The sequence below is a fragment of the Musca vetustissima genome, unplaced genomic scaffold, assembly GCF_032173495.1.
Source record: "Musca vetustissima isolate MV318-11 ecotype Yass unplaced genomic scaffold, APGP_CSIRO_Mvet_v1 utg59629, whole genome shotgun sequence".
In the NCBI taxonomy this organism is placed as follows: Eukaryota; Metazoa; Arthropoda; class Insecta; order Diptera; family Muscidae; genus Musca; species Musca vetustissima.
In genome coordinates, this window is record NW_026873904.1 from 80426 (window position 1) to 98753 (window position 18328).

Below are 18328 nucleotides of genomic sequence, written 5' to 3' on the forward strand. Positions count from 1 at the left end.
TAGCAGAACTAATCGATATTGAGCAACCTATTTTATTTCGACCAATTTGACAAGGCCTCGCTGATGTCTGTCCTTGTTCAAAGGATTTCGCAGAATAAATTCCCAGTTTCATATTCTCACAAATTGTTTACATAAGCTCTCTAATCCATGTCATTTGAACAAAGATGACAGCTATCATATAACCACATACCAGTTTATCTGGGGTTTAATTTGCAATATTTCCTTTTTGTGCTGAACATTCTTCACACATTTCTCTCTCTCATAGCCACAAATCCTTATACCAAAAACGTTTAATTATCCAACGCATCAGCCGCATTGTCATCAACGTTGTACTTCTACAGCATTCACAACAGGTGTGGATTACCAAAGTAATAATGTAAATACCCCAAAAAAAACAGCAAAACTGAACCTCCACAAATGACACTCGAACCATTCTATGAAGGAGGAAAAGGTTTCATTGTATAATGCCTATGCAACACTCCGAAAAAACAATCCCGCCAACAAACCAAAAATAAACAATTGTGTTTCAGTCTGTCAGTCAGATAGCCATAGAGTTAGCTGAGGCCATCAACAGCAGCCATGTGAGTAGAGGTAATAATATATCCCTCCATACCAGACAATGGCAGCTATTACTTTACCTGAAATCCAGCTGTAACCTGAAATTCAAATCCAACGAAAAAATCACCAATGAAAAGCATAGACTGAAAAAAAAATTAAAACCACACCTTACCACATTTAAGTGCAGCATAAAACCCTCTTCTTCATATGTCAGGATTTCGTTTTCTTGTATTACAACATGTCGCTCGGTGTGTTTTAAATGAATGAGAGAAGTTGCTTTTGAATTGCGTAAAGCTACCTTGACACAAAGAAGAGTCTGTTACAACAACAACAACCCATCCCAACTGGCCACTTAACGCCATTCATTGCCTGCCAGCTAGTCTCTGACAAGATATGAAATCCAGGACACTGGGAGTCTCTGGCTTTTGAGTGAAGAATTTTTTGGGCGCCACTTTAACTAACTGCTTGAATGGTGGGTGGACTTTTGTAGTTGTTGTTATATTTGCCGAAGAGCAAATTGTTCAGCGCGTGAAATAGCCAATTCGCTTTGAATGGGCACGGACACACACACATATATATGTACATATATAAGTGCTATATTTGTCCTTGTGTCTGTTTGTTTGCATTGCAGCCGATTCATGAATGTTGATCACAGTCATCATTCGCAGCAGCAACATTGGCGCCCAATGGCCAGGAAGGTCCCACACATTCAATGGTGTCTTTTATGCGTCTACGTGTCCTTCTGCATTGCTATGCAAACAACATGGGCAACATAAAGGCTTATTATGCCACACTCATATTTATACGAATACTTTGGAAGCACACACACACACTCACCCACATACCAAACATTTTCCCAAGGCTTAACATTCTTGCAATCATACAACCAAACTCGCTCTCTCTCTCCCTCTCTAGCTGCGTGATTATGTTGCTTGATATGCCACTGTTTGTGTGTGTGTGCGTGACCAATGTAGGCTAGGACATTTCTATGCAAACGCCATTCATTCGCAAGTTCAGTGCTCGCGGCCACAGCCTGGAGGTTCGTTGAATTATATTCCATATGGTTCAGTAATCAATTATTCCTAGATGTTGGATGTTGTTGGCGACCGACACCCCACCTCCGCTTGCAGGACATTGGAACACACCACGTGGCTTTATGAAATGCCAGCGAATGAATGCACACATCCTTACACATCCGCCCGGTACGAGTATTTAAATTACAAGTTGTTGGACAAGTATGATGTTAGCAAACATATCAGCTGATGTTAAATAATGTCATCTTTTGTAAACCCTTACGGCTATCGGTCAAAGCATTTCTATGGCTCTTAAAATGGTTGAATGGAATAACTAATTTTAAAGACCATCATCTGAAGTGATGGGACAACTTTCATTGAAATAGCTGAAAATTTAATGTGCGGTTTGGTTGCAAACTTTGAATGCGAAGGCCACACACATTATGAATGGCGCCCAATGGCATTTTAGTGGAAAGTCTTCAATGGATGCTATTGAAATTTAAGTTTTTTTTTTGGAAAATCAAGGGAACTAAGCTTCCAAGGCTTCTTATTCAGAAATATCAAATGCTAATAGTCATCCATGAAAATTTAGATATATTGGTCCATGAATTCAATGGAAAATTCTATTAAATTCTATGACTATGTGCAGAATTAGTAATGACGACCAACGTATTAGATTGGTGGCAATATATGTCGCGACTTGAATAGCATAATTTTAAAACTAATAGTCGTGAATATTTAATCATAATGGAAATGGCGCCCAACGGCTATCGATTGATAGATAACATGTCTTGAATGGCTTCAATTGTAAAATAGGTTTCACGAATGCCTTCTTTTGAAAACTAATATTGCAGATTTTTAATGTCTAGAGAACTGGAGGCTCAGTTCTAGCAGTCGTCTTATTCAAATACGTTCTTAAAACATGTTTTGAGGCAGAAGAGAAATAATTATTTTAAAGCTGAAAATTGTTATGAACATCGTGTACACCAAGATGTAAACCGATGCTCCAGCTATTCCATAAAAGGTCACATCGGACCTAGCCTATAGGAAGTTTCTTTGCCATCGACTCCATATATAAGGCTGCCTAGACTACAGCTAGGCTCTCTGGGTTAAGATCGCTCTTAAAGGACTTCCAGTTTTCAAATAACCTATACATGTTGACTCGTTTTTGTTCTCGTTTTTGTTTAGTTTTAGCGTTACTTCAAAGCGTTAAGGCTCCCTAGGTTACTATAGAAGGCTCTCTGTATTATATTTCAAAGGACGTGTGTTTTTCAAAATATGTGTGTTTTGGTCCTTGAAAAATATTCTTTACAAATATTCTTTGGTCCTTGAAATAATATTCTTCACAAAATCCACGCCTTGTTTTGGTCCTTGTAAAAATTCTCTTTAGAAAATCCACACCTTGTTTTGGTCCTTGAAAAAATATTCTTTACAAAATCCACACCTTGTTTTGGTCCTTGAAAAAATATTCTTTACAAAATCCACGCCACGACTTGTTTTGGTCCTTGAAAAAAGGTTCTTTACAAAATCCACGCCACGACTTGTTTTGGTCCTTGAAAAAAGGTTCTTTACAAAATCCACGCCACGACTTGTTTTGGTCCTTGAAAAAAGGTTCTTTACAAAATCCACGCCACGACTTGTTTTGGTCCTTGAAAAAATACTCTCTACAAAATCCACGCCTTCTTTTGGTCCTTGAAAAAATATTCTTTACAAAATCCACGCCTTGTTTTGGTCCTTGTAAAAAAAATATCCTTTTGGTCCTACAAAAAATATGAAAAAACGTTCTATAAAAAATTTCTTCCTCGCCCTGCTAATTTGAAGATCTTTAAGAAAATATTTTTTATGTCACTTTAGCTAGATACAATAATGTATTGTTTGTGATCCCCCACACCCACCCCCTTTTTTTAACAATATAATTATATACCACAAATAAAATACATTATATATTTTTTGCCTACGTTCACAGTCTATTCGCCTATCTGGCTGGTTGTCTGTCTGTCTGGTTGTTGTATGTTTTCCAGCTCAGCTGGTTGGTTGATTGCCTTTCTGCTTGGTTAGTTTACATATCCGTTTCTCCTACATGTCGTCCTGCCTGTCTGTGTGTCTCGTTAGAACCTTAGAATGATGCTACAGCTACTGCTTGACATCTGACTGCTATTTAATCAGATGACTGACATGATACGTAAGTGGGTGCATTGTGACTTGTTTTCATGAATTTGAAACAATATTGACAAAAACAAACAAATATACACAAAAGAACAAACGAGGACGACGCTGTAAATGTCATCTTCATGTTGAGCAAAACGAATTGAGGCGGAAGAGTATTTTGTAGTCACCCTGTTGTTTACAACATTAGCTAACTGGCTGGCATCATATGCTCCTGCCTACACACTCACACACACACGCACGCACACATGTTGTCATCACGAAAAGAGGCTAGAGCAGCTAGGTCCTGCCACTTATTTGCAGCCGAGTGTGTAAACACAAAAGCGCCGATGTCGTCCCCCACCCTCCCTCCTCTACTCGATTTTTATGCTCTTTATTCCAACTAATAAATGTAATACATTTTCACATTCATTCGAAAATGTCCTTATCGTATAATCTAAACGCCTTAAGTAGTTATAAACATATACCAACAACATATGGAGAACGAGAGGGGAACTGTCACCGCCTCCTACTCCTCCTCCGTTTCTCTTGCCATGAAGACGATGCAAGGCAACAAAGGCCTGGCCTGGCCTGGATGATGGCATTGCCATGCACATATGACCCTTTTATGCTGGAGCCTTCTCCTTCAGATTCAAAAGAACTAAAGAAACATAAACATGCTGTCAAGTGAGCGAATGAACGAACGAACGAACAAACACAAAAAAACATAACGTCAGATACACAACAAATAGGCGGGGTGGCAAGCAGTAAGGCTGAACGCTGCCACCCACCAACTGGCGCCTTGTCTTACATCCGCTCATAGCAAAAATTCATGGAAACGCTTACAATTGACTTAAGTTTGCATCCTTACACAAGCACAGGCGAGGCGCACACAAACACACACACACCCACAGTCGCAGTTGTGCATCCTTTTAGTCCTTGAAATGAACAATTACATGTAGTATCAGGCCATCCGTAACTAACAACAACAGCCTCGGTCCCTTCCATGTGGAAATGCCTCTGTTTGAATATTACCAGCGGCGGCAATAATGTTCGTGACGATGTCGATGACGACGATGCCACTCTGCTGCACTGAAGCTCATTTTCTGATGAGGATAAGTGGAAAAACAAAATTGTGCATGTGGGAAAATTGTTTTACCATTATGTGTGTGTGTGTGCGTGTCCTCTCAACTCCCTCTCTTTCTCTCTCACTGGCTGCTGCTCCTATATCTATACAAACTGTCATTGCAATCAAATTACCTTCATCGTGAACTTGTTGTAATTTTCTTTTGCCTCTCGTTGCAGGTTGAATTGGAAAACTGGGTTAACAGCATACACAGCGCCTGTGCAGCCGCCTTTGCCAGACATCGTGGCAAAACGGGAACCCTACATTTGCTGCAGGAGGAAATATTCCGCATTGAAAAGGCAATCGAATCGGTAAGTCGAAAAAAAAAAATTATTTTTATTTTGCAATTTTAAAAAAGTTTCAAAAGGATATAAATATAGTTAGATATTAATTGTCCTCAAAAAAATATACATATAACTCTAATCAAGGTCTCCATTAATATATGCTACAAAATAAGTCATGAAGGCTTCCTCTACAAATATTCCCCGTATATAGAGACTATACAAGGAATGTGTATAGAAGTGATGTAATAATCCTCCTTAGAAGGGCTGCAGTGACAGAGCATATTTATAACCTCACCAAAATAGGGAGTATTCCATTAAAAAGCTGAAGAGGCAGATACTATTTTATAAAAGACGAGGGGTCTTCAACAGACGAAAATAAGAAGAGAGAGAGTCTTTAAGAGAGTCTTTATAAAGGGGTTGAAACAGACAGCCCCATCTTTATGGTCGAACAGAAGGACCAGTGAGGCTTTTATTATAGAAGCCTTTATAGGCGAATTGAAGAAATATTAAATTTACAGATCCAGTCTCTAAAGGGGCCATATTTATACATGCAATGGAACCGAGAGTATTTTATAAACGAATTAGGACATTTGTAAAAACGAGTTGACGGCTCAATCTCTATAGGCTATTTTAACATTCAGGGAGTCTGTAATGGTGACGGAAAGAAAATAGACGTGATGAGGCTGGATGGCAAGGAAGCTTTGATAGACGCCCTGAAGTTTCTTGAAATTTTCATAGACTGTGTTGTCTAGGATTTTTTTATAGGTTATGTGCAGATAAAGTAATCTGAAACGCCGCGAAATGTTAAAGGAGTTTTCTATGGACGATCATAAGAGCCGAACTAGGGAATTTTTTATAGAAGTCGTATAGTTCTTATAGCTGTCTTAAAAAACTCTCTCTTATATTGCGCCTTTAAAATAATTTGTAAAAAATACAGGCCACAGTTATGCAAAAATCTTCACGAAATTTTGCATGTTGTTTTGGTTCTACAAAAATATTGTTTTTGATAAAGTTCGGTTAATATTTAGGGGATGAAATAGATCAAAAACTTTATTTTTGTCCAATTTTCTGATCGCTCCAGAGGCCGAATTTTCACATGGAAAAGGGGGTCGGGCCACAGAATAAGCACGCCTGTTTTTATAAAGATCGGTCAATATTTAGCGGGCCAAATGGACCCTGATTTTTGTGTGTTAGGTGATGATCAAATAATATTTTATCGGATGAAGTGGACCGAAAACTTAATTATTTGTACTTTTCGAAGAAGGGAATCTGAACAAGTAAGTAGAGGGGCTGTACTGATTATTAGTAACATTTTCTGACCTCTAGCCAGACAAAAGTGTGAAAATATCGTGAAATATTGCCCAATCTCAGAATATAAAACCACAGAAAGTTAGATTTTCATTGAAGTTGTGTAGTTCCTATAGCTAAATAATCTGATGGTCTATATCTAGGATCTTAAGGTCCGCTCACTGTTTTTTTCTATGGATGATCTTAAGAGCCTCGTACATTATATACCGGCTAATGTTTCTATATACGAGAATATAACACTTCGAAAGGGCTTTTATGGACATATGTCCTCCCAAAAGACATTTCAAAGACAAAATATTTACTAGGAAGATATGACAAATCTATTATCTGGACTAGGTCGAAAAAAAACATCAGTTGAGAACAGGATATTTCAAAAGCCTCAATAAACCTAAAATTAATTAAAATTAAAATTATGGGCAAATGACCCTCAATGATTTAGAGTTGGTATTTTTTTTTTTTTTTTTTTTCAATACCCAGTAGTTCGAGTAACTGGTGATGAACCAGATATTTTACTAATTACATGTAAGTACCACTAGTTACCACTTCATGCCCTAGACTGGTGAATTTAACATGTGTATGTCATTGGGGAAGTCAATTATCCCCTGCCTGCGTTACCAGTATACAGTCATTTCGATAGTCAATTCATTACCCTTTGCATTACCAGTAACTACTGAATTGGTATGATGTGTGTAAACAACTTTTTCAGTTGACAAAAAAATCCAACAGTCTATTTTGTGTTCCTTTTTGGGGTATGAAGTAACTAGATCACCAAGTAACTAGCTATATAACTATATAATAACAGACAATTGATATTTTTTGTACAACTGGGTATAGTCAGGCTGAATCCCAGTTTGTTTTTTTTTATAAAAAACAACTATTTATTAGTGGGGAATGTATGATATTGTTTTCAGGGGTAATCAAAGGAAGACTATTTTCCTATCACGCCACTGATCCTATCAGTTCCCTTAGTTTTTTGTTGGGATATTCTCCCCAGAAGCTATTGTTTCTATACAAAAAACCTTTCATACCCAAATGACTCTTGTAACAAAGCGAAGTACTTAGCTGACCAACAAAATAAACTGCATGCGAATTTCGCTGGTGCCTCACTTCAAGGTTAACAAGGCATTTACAAACAATATCATACCTTTCCCACTGAGTGAAAAGGGATGCCGTTGCATTTCATCTGGAGCCGGGCGGAAATATATTTTATACAAATATTCGTAAAAACCTCTATGAAAGCCTGTTGAAAATACGATATAGCTTGAAATATTTAAGGTTGAAACGGGGTATTTTTCTACTAAAAATTATGGACTGATTGTCTTTCAAAGGACCTTCAATGATTTAGTGTTGGCCATTTTCCTCTGAGTGGTCTTATCTCCCGGCATTCCGCAGGTGTTGATGTTGATGTCGATTATCAAAAGGGCTGCAGTTGTACTTCATCTGGAGCTGGGCGTACGCATATTTTTACAAATATTCGTAAAAACATCTTTGAAAGCCTGTTGAAATTACTATAAAGCTCGCAATATTTAAGACAGAAATGGGATATATCGCTCCACATATTGGTATAGTTCCCAAATAATTTAGTACTTTGAGTTTTTATTGGGTTGCAAATCCATTTTTAAGGAGAGTCTCCATATAAAGGTGCCTTTATGTTCGGTATTTTGGGGAGTTTTGGAAAGTTTTTTTTTCAACCAAATTGGCTAAAATCTATTATTCTGATTTTTCATTGGTTAGCAAAACAGTTATGGACCAATCTTCACGAAATTTTGCATGTAGGAAGGGTTCAGTCCAATGAAGACCCCTATTGTTTTTGAAGAACATCGGTTAATATTTAGGGGATGAAATGGACCAAAAACTTTATTTTTTTCGGTTTTTCTGGTCGCTCCAGAGGCCGCAATTGTAGCCCGAACATCGCGAAATTTTACATGGAGAAGGAGGTCGGGCCAAGGAACAAGCGTGCCAGTTTTGATAAAGATTGGCCAATATTTGGCGGGTCAAATGGACCATGACTTTTGTGAGAAAAATTACAAAATTTGTATTCTTTGGCGTATATATTTACTCCTGAAGGACATAGACCCGAGAGGTTGATAGCATATCCAAGAGGAGTTGGTAACCTTTACATTGATGCCAATTATATTGTCGTATGTGCTCGGATGTGGGAGTTACACTTAAATATTTACGGGAGTTCAAATATTCAGACATTATTTAGTAACCCATTACTCCACTAGAGGGCGGAAATATAGCGCTGATCACTTTGAAATTTTCCATGAGGATGCAGGCATGGTCAAGGACAACGCCTATAAATTTCAAGTATGATCAGATAATAGTTTTGGGATGAATTGGACCGAAAACTTAATTTGTTTATGTTTTCGAGACGATTGAAAGCCGAACATCACACGGTGAAGGAAATCTGGACAAGTAATTAGAAGGGGTGAACTGAATATTAGTAATATTTGTTAACCTCTATGAAATTGAAGTTTTCTATGAGGATCCAGGTATGGTCATGGTCAACGCCTATAATTTTCGGTGATGATCAGATAATAATATTAGGATGAAGTGACCCGAAAACTTAATATTTTGTGTTTCTTTATGAGTCGATTCATAGGTCACTATTGAAAGCCGAACATCACAACACAATCCACGGTGAAGGGGATCTGGACAAGTAATTAGAAGAGCTGTACTGAATATTTGTAGAAGTCTAGTCGGTCAAGAGGGTGCAAATACCGCGAAATATTGCCCAAGTTCAGAATATAGAACCACACAATGTTCGATTTTCGTGGAAGTTGTGTAGGGTATCATATGGTCGGCCCCGTCCGACTATACTGCTCCGCTCACTGGTTTTGTACATACTATATCCCTATTCCTTGGATTTTAGGTATTCACAATGGGATATATCGATCCACGTTTTTGGCATAGCCTTCATCTAATAATACCTTCCAATACCCAATATTTGGGGCACGAATTGGCAAAGATTTGGTATTTTGGGTTCTCATTCGGTAGAAAAAAAAACACATATTTGCCCACTTTTTTAGGGTGGCCCCCAAAAATTTCAAAATTTTGGGAAGTTTTTTCAATCAAATTGGCTGTAATTTTATATTTTTGATCCCTCTTGGTTAGAAAATCTCCATACCAAAAATATCAATGTTGACTCATGTTTTAGGGTTGATCCCATTTTTTAACCCGATTGGCTGTAATGTTATATTTTCTAGTTCCATTGTTCCATAAAAGTCTCTGGGTAGGTCCCATATTGCTGGATTTTATTATTATTTGGTATTTTAAAGACTTTTTCAAAAATCTCAATTCTGGTATGATCAAGGTCCTAGCCCAACCATTGGCATTTAGTTCTCTTCTGGAATCCCCAACCGATTTCAAGTATTTTAAAGTTTCACCTCATAAAAATTCGATCCGGCCTAACTTAACGACATTTTGACTTGTTTCTCTTCGAAGAATATCAACATTAAATTCTACTTACACTCTCTGCAAAATATGGCTCTATATAATATTAATTAAATTTCCCAAAATTGACTGTAATAACTCCGAAAGTTGTCAACAAATATTTAAATTTGTATTTTCATTAGAATACAAATTTCTCTCTAATCGAAAGTTTCTAATTAGAATTTTTAGAAATTAATTTGATTCTAACCAAAGGCTATTGCAAAATTAAATTTCCAATAATGCGTGCGATAACATAACAAAATTCAATTCTAGATGAGGAAATTAATTTTCAACATATATTGAAATTAAATATTTCGGTTATTGAAATGACTAGAGGTGTGTTAGGCATTGTGGCAAAAAACTTCCCTGCCTTCGGAACAACTTCTCCTTTGAGCGGGAGAGACGAAGGTATTTAGAAAACTATTTTGGTGTTTGTGTTTTAGAGTTTGTATGCAATTGCTTGGGGACATGTTGTTGGTGTTCGCTGGTTCGTTTGTTTTTGTTCGTCTATTCATGGATTATATTGTCGTTGTGTTTATAGCCTGCGGCCATTATTCGTAGGCTGTTGCACGTTTTTGGCATTTTGTCTACAGGTTCCGTTCCGATTGTTTTTTTTTCGCTTTTTTTTCTTTTGCAACTTTCTATTGTGGTAATTGGGCATTTTTGTGTATTCGGGAAGGCGACATTGCTGCAAACACTAGATTTGGTGTTGCTGGACTTACATACGGATACACACATACGGTTATTCACGAGAAATAAGCCACGTATTTAATGAATGGTGGTATAAATATTTGGAAAATTGTAGTCACACAGTAAGAAAAGTTAGTCACAAGAAATAAACCACTGAAATTTATGAAAAATTTAATGTCAATCATCGAGCAAAATATGTAAAAGATCTACATATAAATGGACACAGTGCGCAATCCTAAATTTATCTCGACACAAAATCCAAAACCTAATTCAGTACTCTGTGCAAATTTTGTATCTCAATCAGATAAGCATATATAGTATGGTGCACCATTTACATAAAATCGGAGGAAACTATATATGGGAGCTATATCTAAATCTGAACAGATTTCAACAAAACTGCGCATACATAATTTTGGGCCTACTTTAGTACGCTGTGCAAAATTTTGGGTCAATCGGCCTAAATTTGAATCTTTGGTGCTCCATTTACATAAAATCGGACGAAACTATATATGGAAGCTATATCTAAATCTGCTCAATGGTGATTTGCCAGGTCTGAAGCCGCATTTGTATGGTCCGATGATGTCACTGACCATTGGCTTCAATCGTTCACACAACACACTGGATAGCACTTTATATGCGATGGGAAGGAGACTTATTCCTCTATAGTTGGCACATATCATCTTGTCTCCTTTCTTGTGCACGGGACACAGGATGCTGAGGTTCCAATCATTGGGCATGCCTTCCTATAGCCAAATTGCACTAGTCAACTGGTGCATGCTCCTGACCAGGACCTGACCACCAGTCATGAATAGTTCGGCTGGTAAACCATCGGCTCCTGCTGCTTTGTTGTTCTTGAGCTCATTGTGACCTCATCTTGGCTAGGTGGTATACACTCTATACCGTCATCTATTATTGGTTCTGGGGTATCCTCTTCATGGCCACTATTTGATATCAGAAGCTTTTCGAAATGCTCCTTCCAGATCCTCAACACGTTGTCTGTATCTGTCACCAGGTTTCCTTCTTCATCTCTACAGGAGGATGTGCCTGCACCAAAGCCTTCGGTTTGGTGTTTTACTCGTTGGTAAAATTTCCGGACATCATTCTGACTCCTGTTCATCTCGATTTGCTCACGTTCACGTTTTTCTTGTTCTTTCTTCTTTTTTCTGAAAACACATTTCTCCTCTCTCCTGTTCTCCCGATAATACTCCATCACATTATGTGTTGCTATTGTCTGCAGGGTTGCCCTATACGCTGCGTTTTTCACATCAGTAGCATTACGACACTCCTTATCGTACCATGGGTTTCTTGGTGGTGGTTTTTGGTACCAATTGTTCCTTTTACTGCAGTTTGTAGGGAGTGGGCAATTCTTTGCCATTGTGCTTCTATACTATTATCGGGACAAGAAGTGCTTTCTTCAAGCAGATGGGTAAGTTGAGCGGAGTAGGCCTCGGCACCTGTTGTGTTTGCAGCTTTTCGACGTCGAATTTCCGTGTTGTATTAGATCGCACCTTTGCTGTAACATTAAGACGAGTGCGTATCTTGGCTGCCACAAGGTAATGGTCCGAATCGATATTCGCTCCTTCGCCTTCCGTCTATCACAACATGATGGGAGTTATATCAACAAAATTTTGGCATGTGTCAATCTAGACCTAATTCAGTACTCTGTGCAAAATTTTGTCTCAATCGGACTAATATTGGGAGTTTGGTGCACCATTTACCTAAAATCGGACGAAACTATATATGAGAGCTACATCTAAATCTGAACCGATTTTCGTCCTTGGGCCAAATGAGTGACATATGCCAAATTTCATTGAAATCGGATCATAAATGCGACCTGTACTTTGTTCACAAAAATACATGGACAGACGGATGGACGGACAGACGAACATTTGTAAATTGACTCAGAAAGTGATTCTATGCATATTCTCAAAAGGAACCATGGGTCTATCTCGATTCCTTTTGCCAGTTACAAACATAGGCACAAAGACGTAATACCCTGTAGCACAGTGTGGTGTAGTCCTTAGAAAAATATTTTTAAAAAATCCACCCCTCTATTAATCCTATTTTCTTATTTTTGTCGTTTGAGCCTCATTTGTTGTTCAAAAACATATTCAAAATCTCGCTTCTTCATACCAAGCAAACATATTAATGAGTAAACCAAACGATAGTTGGAACTTTTCCGGCACTCTGTCCGATGCTCTTTGCTTCATATCAAAATTTGAAATATTTTTCCGCAACATTTCCACCAATCAACCCCTTCATATGAAATTAAATCCTTGCTTGATAATAATTTGTATCCTCTTTAACCGGAAAAATATAGACAAAACTTTTCGTATCAATGTTTGCTGAGCCCATCAACCCTCTTCGGTAATCAAATACTTGAATTTTGAGAAAACTTAGTTTTTTTTCTGTTCCTCTTCGGTACTCTATCGTCAATTACTGGCAAACAGAAAAACTTTTTCCATGTTCCCTCCTACACAGAGAAAACAAAAAAAAAATTATGGGAAAATTATAATTTTTCGTTGTTGTTTTGTTTCAAGTTTTCCAACAACAACAGCAGCAGCAACAATCGGAAGAGCCAACAACAGGACGAGAAAAGAAGCTGAAAATACACACTTTTATTCATTTAGGCTTAAAGTTTTGGTGATTTAAAATTACTGCTGTCGCTGGTTCTAGTCTTTCCATTTATCCTCCCCACAAACGCCACATCATGCCCTGCCCCACCCCCTTTTTAAAAAGTTACGAAATATAAAAAACCACAGCGTTATAATTTAGCACCGCAAACAAATGGCATGAATGGCTAACAAAGTAATCCACTCCGTAGACTCTTGAAGTTTTATGTTGCTTTCCGCAATGCATTTCCCGCCTACGAAAGACACACACACACCCCACTCACCCGTACTTGTACACTTGTAGCAAAAATAAAATCCAAAAAAAGGAAAAAATCTAAACGAACGTCAGTGCATTAAAGGAAGTAATTAAGACTGCTCTTAGCCAAGGAGACAATGAAGATAACAAACTAAACTAAAGTATCCACAATCACATTCATTCATACACACACACATATACATACTGGCATTCCATCGAATTTACACATACATACACATGAAGATATTTCGATAACAATGACTATGCCCAGTGAACAATAATTTCGAAAAGCAGATTACAAAAAACAGTAAAGAAAGTAGTAAAGTCGGACGGGGCCGACTATATGTTACCCTTCACCACTTTGGGTATATCCAAAAGATGAATCCTAACAAACGTCGAATTTTATATATAATATATATAAGCTACATCGAAATCTAAACCGACTTCAACTAAACTTGCCACACGCTTTGTTATGGTAACTTCAGTACGTAGTGAAAAATATATATGGGTGCAATATCTAAATCGGGACCGGTTTTCAGGAATCTTTACACACATCATTCTAGACCTAATTCAGTACGCTGTGCCAAATTTCGTGCAAATCGAACGATATATAGGTACTTTGATACACCATATACATTAAATCGGACGAAAATATGTATGGGAGCTATATCTAAATCTGGACCGATTTTCACGAAACTTAGCACACATCATTCTAGAACAAATTCAGTACGATATGCCAAATTTTGTGTAAATCGAAAGATATATAGAGACATTAGTACACCATATACATTAAATCGGACGAAAATATATATGGGAGCTATATCTAAATTTGGACCGATTTTCAGGAAATTCAACACACATCAATCTAGACCTAATTCGGTACGCTGTGCCAAATTTCGTGCAAATCGAAAGATATATAGGGACTTAGGTACACCATTTACATTAAATCGGACGAAAATATATATGGGAGCTATATCTAATTTTGGACCATTTTTTAGGAAACTTTACACACATCATTCTAGACCTAATTCAGTACGCTGTGCCAAATTTCGTGCAAATCGAAAGATATATAGGGACTTTGGTACACCATATACATTAAATCGGACGAAACTATATATGGGATCTATATCTAAATCTGAACCCATTTTCTCGAAACTTGGCACACATCATTCTAGGCTTAATTCAGTACGCTGTGCGGAATTTCGTGCCAATCGAAACATATAGAGGGACTTCTGTGCCCCATTTACCTTAAATCGGACGAAAATATGTATGGGAGCTATATCTAAATCTGAACCCATTTTTCCCAATTTCAATAGGGTTCATCCTTGGGCCAAATAAGTAACTTGTGCCAAATTTCATCCAAATCGGATAATAAATGCGACCTGTACTTTGTTCACAAAAATACATGGACGGACGGACAGACGGACATGCATAAATCGACTCAGAAAGTGATTCTATGCATATTCTCAAAAGGAACCATTGGCCTATCTCGTTTCCTTTTGCCTGTTACAAACATATGTACAAAGACATACAGGGTATTATGTCTTTGTGCATATGTGGGGAAGGGTATAAAAAATCAAATGATATTCTGGAGGACATGTGATGTTTCTACAGAAGGATTTTTAAATGGAATATCTCCTAGAAGGCATAAAGGAGCTTCCATAGAAAATTATCTCGTAAAGGGGTATTTAAAATTGCCTGCAAATGAGATAGTCAGGAAACCTTCAAAATAGAAAAAATGAATTTTCAATTTTTTTCTAACTGCAGAATTGTTACAAAGGATATCTTGATACTTTCGATAGGTCATCGATAAACACAAGATTGTCCAAGGGTCTTCAAATACAGAATACAAGGGTTATATAAGACAGAGGACCATTGAAGGGATCTTCGATGGAAAATTCAAAGGATCTTCTATGAAAATATGCATTTTAATGGATCTTCTATAGGGCCATTCCTAGAATTTTTTCTACCTACAGAATTATTACTAAGGATATCTTGATACTGTCGATAGGTCATCGATAAACAAAAGATCGTCCAAGGGTATTCAAATACAGAATACATGGTTTATTTAAGGGGATATAATTCGAATCTACACTAATTAATAAATGTCCCTACAAAATTTCAAGTGAAAATCTCAAGAACTCTTGAAGATATAGCCGATTTATTGTGTCAGCATCAGGTGACGACTGAAGGGCTTCTCAAACTTGAAACCATTAGAATACAAGGATGAAATTTTCAAAGGCAGAGGATAATTAAACGGGTCTCCAATGGATAAAACCAATATTTTTTGCAAGACCAACAGAGGACCAGCCATCGGATATTCTATGAGCACGTATATTTCACAGAATCGTATAAGCCTGATAATGTTTCAAAGGATATTCTATGTGAAGAAACAGGATCTATAAATAAATTCCAATTAGCTTAATATAACAATACCACTTCTATGTTCCCCAAGAAGTGGCTGTAAATTGCACATTCCGGATTTTTGGATGTTTTTCGATATAGGTTCATCATTTGTTGACATAGTCTCCATATAAAGATACTGTCGCATTTTCGATATTTTAAATATTTTAGCCGCATTTTCCCACCGAAGTGGCTGACATTTTACATTCCGTGTTTTTTGAAAAGAGAATAGTCGAAGTCAATGTTTTTCAATTCATGGAAGGTCTTTAGATGTAGGACAGAAGATGTATTTTAAATATTTTCAATAAACCTAAGTCGGAAGATCATTCTACTATTAAAAAATACATTTCACAGGAACTTATAAAGCAGGAGACTCCCTAAAGGATTTTCTATAGGTAAATAATGATACAGTAGCTGCTACAATGATTAAAGAGATCTTTAGTTCACGGAAGAACCCTAGAGGTAGAACAATATTTTTCCAAATATTTCAATGGAGCATCTAAAGGTCTTCTATAGACTGAAGATCACTCAAAAACTGATTTAATATACAGAATATATCTAAAACCAGTGAGCGTAGCAGTATAGTCGGACGGGGCCGACCATATGATACCCTACACAACTTCCACGAAAATCTAACATTCTGGGGTTCTATATTCTAATCTTGGCAATATTTCGCGATATTTGCAGCCTCTAGACCGACCAGAGGTCAACAAATATTACTTATATTGAGTACAGATTCCCTTCACGGTGGTTTGTGTTGTGATGTTCGGCTTTCAATTGTAGCCTATAGATCGACTCGAAAAAAAACCAAAACTGAAGTTTTCGGTCTAAATCATACCAAAATTAGTATCTGATCGTCACCGAAAATTATAGCCGTAGTAGTTGACCATACCTGGATCCTCATGGAAAAAAAAGATTGGTCCATAACTGTGACCTGTATCGTGTTTATAAATTATAATGGACAGACGGACGGACACACATGTCTAGATCGACTCAGCTAGTCGAGATATGACGATCGGTATACTTAAAGGTGGGTCTAGGACCAATATTTCGCGGTGTCACAAACATTTGGGGCTACACAAAGCTATAATACCCTGACAACATAGTTGTGTAGGGTATAAAAAAATGACGATCGGTATACTTAAAGGTGGGTCTAGGGCCAATTTTTCGCGGCGTTACAAACTTTTGGGGCTGCACAAAGCTATAATACCCTGACAACATAGTTGTGTAGGGTATAAAAAATCGTCCATAGGCAAAAGTCCTTTTGTAGTTACCCAATAGGCCTTTTAAAGGTCTTCTATAAATATATAATACATTTGTTATGTCTACTTCAGATAAAAAGTCTTTCTATGGGAAAAAGTTCGTTTAAATGTCCCTCTACAGACAATGAAGACATTCTAATAAGTCCAAAGATCCATTTCTATAGGCAAAAAAATCTTAGCAGAATCTCCTACAAACTGCAGACCTTATTATATGGTAAAAAGGATCTTTCATAATTCTTTAGATAGAAATGATTTCAACAACCGGCCCATTAAAAGTTCCCGACCTAGCTGATAACAAAACACTTTATACGTGTATTCAAAGCCCAAGGATTCTATTGAATCCTTGTATTCGAAGAATACATATAAGAAGGTCTGCAGTTTGTAGGAGACCTATTAGAATGTCTTCATTGTCTGTAGAGGAAAATTTAAACGAACCTTTTCCCATAGAAAAAGTTTTTGACTGCAGAAGACATTGCAAATGTATTATATATATTTATAGAAGACCTTTAAAAGGCCTATTGACATCTATGTACAGACGATCTTTCATTTTTCTTCTATAGCCTCTTATGATATATTTTATGAAAAATTTACAAAAATATCTGCAGTGAATCAGATCGGTGTAATATGGAATGAAATTCAACCGGATAAATGGAATATGGCATGGACCTATTGACAATTTTCTGCTGCTAGTAGATATTTATCCTCTGAGAAATTAAAATATCAAAATGTTGTTTGGAAAATGTGACTAGGGCAATCAAAAACACAGGGATACATTTTCAGAATCTCACTCTCATTACAAATATATGTAATTTCCTTAATTTAAATTCACTGAAATTTTGGTAATCATCGGCCAATCTAAACCAAAGTTATAAGCAAAAATGTACTTAGCATGTACTATTAAAGAAACTTCCATACTTTGAAATTGACAAACTCACTTTTCAGACTTAGCATACTATGGTTCGGAGGCGTCGATATGTAATTTATAGAATCGGCAAAACCCATGTCTCTATATTAACCCACCTTATGTTGGAAACTATAAAATGTTTTCCTGGGTTTTTTTGCCACAATAAATCCTCGAAGATTGTAGTAAACAAATGACTGGAGGAGCTAGAAAATGTAGGGAAGGGAAATGAACATACTTCGAGTTAATGGGTCCCCATAGATTTATGTTCACGCTCAAGAGAGACACACACACATACAACAAAACAAAAAATAAACACTTGGCTATGGAAGTGC

At 37.0% G+C, this 18328-nt stretch overlaps 1 protein-coding gene across 1 annotated transcript in view; it reads left to right on the top strand.

Moving 5' to 3' along the window:
• Nucleotides 1–18328, top strand: part of LOC133328979 (protein still life, isoforms C/SIF type 2-like) — a gene marked incomplete at its 3' end in the record, with an annotated part of 133459 nt that overhangs the window by 62492 nt on the left and 52639 nt on the right. Inside the window, exon 7 of the mRNA XM_061537486.1 lies at nucleotides 5022–5153. Within this exon, the coding sequence (XP_061393470.1) occupies nucleotides 5022–5153 (132 nt within the window). The remainder of the gene's footprint in view (nucleotides 1–5021; nucleotides 5154–18328) is intronic.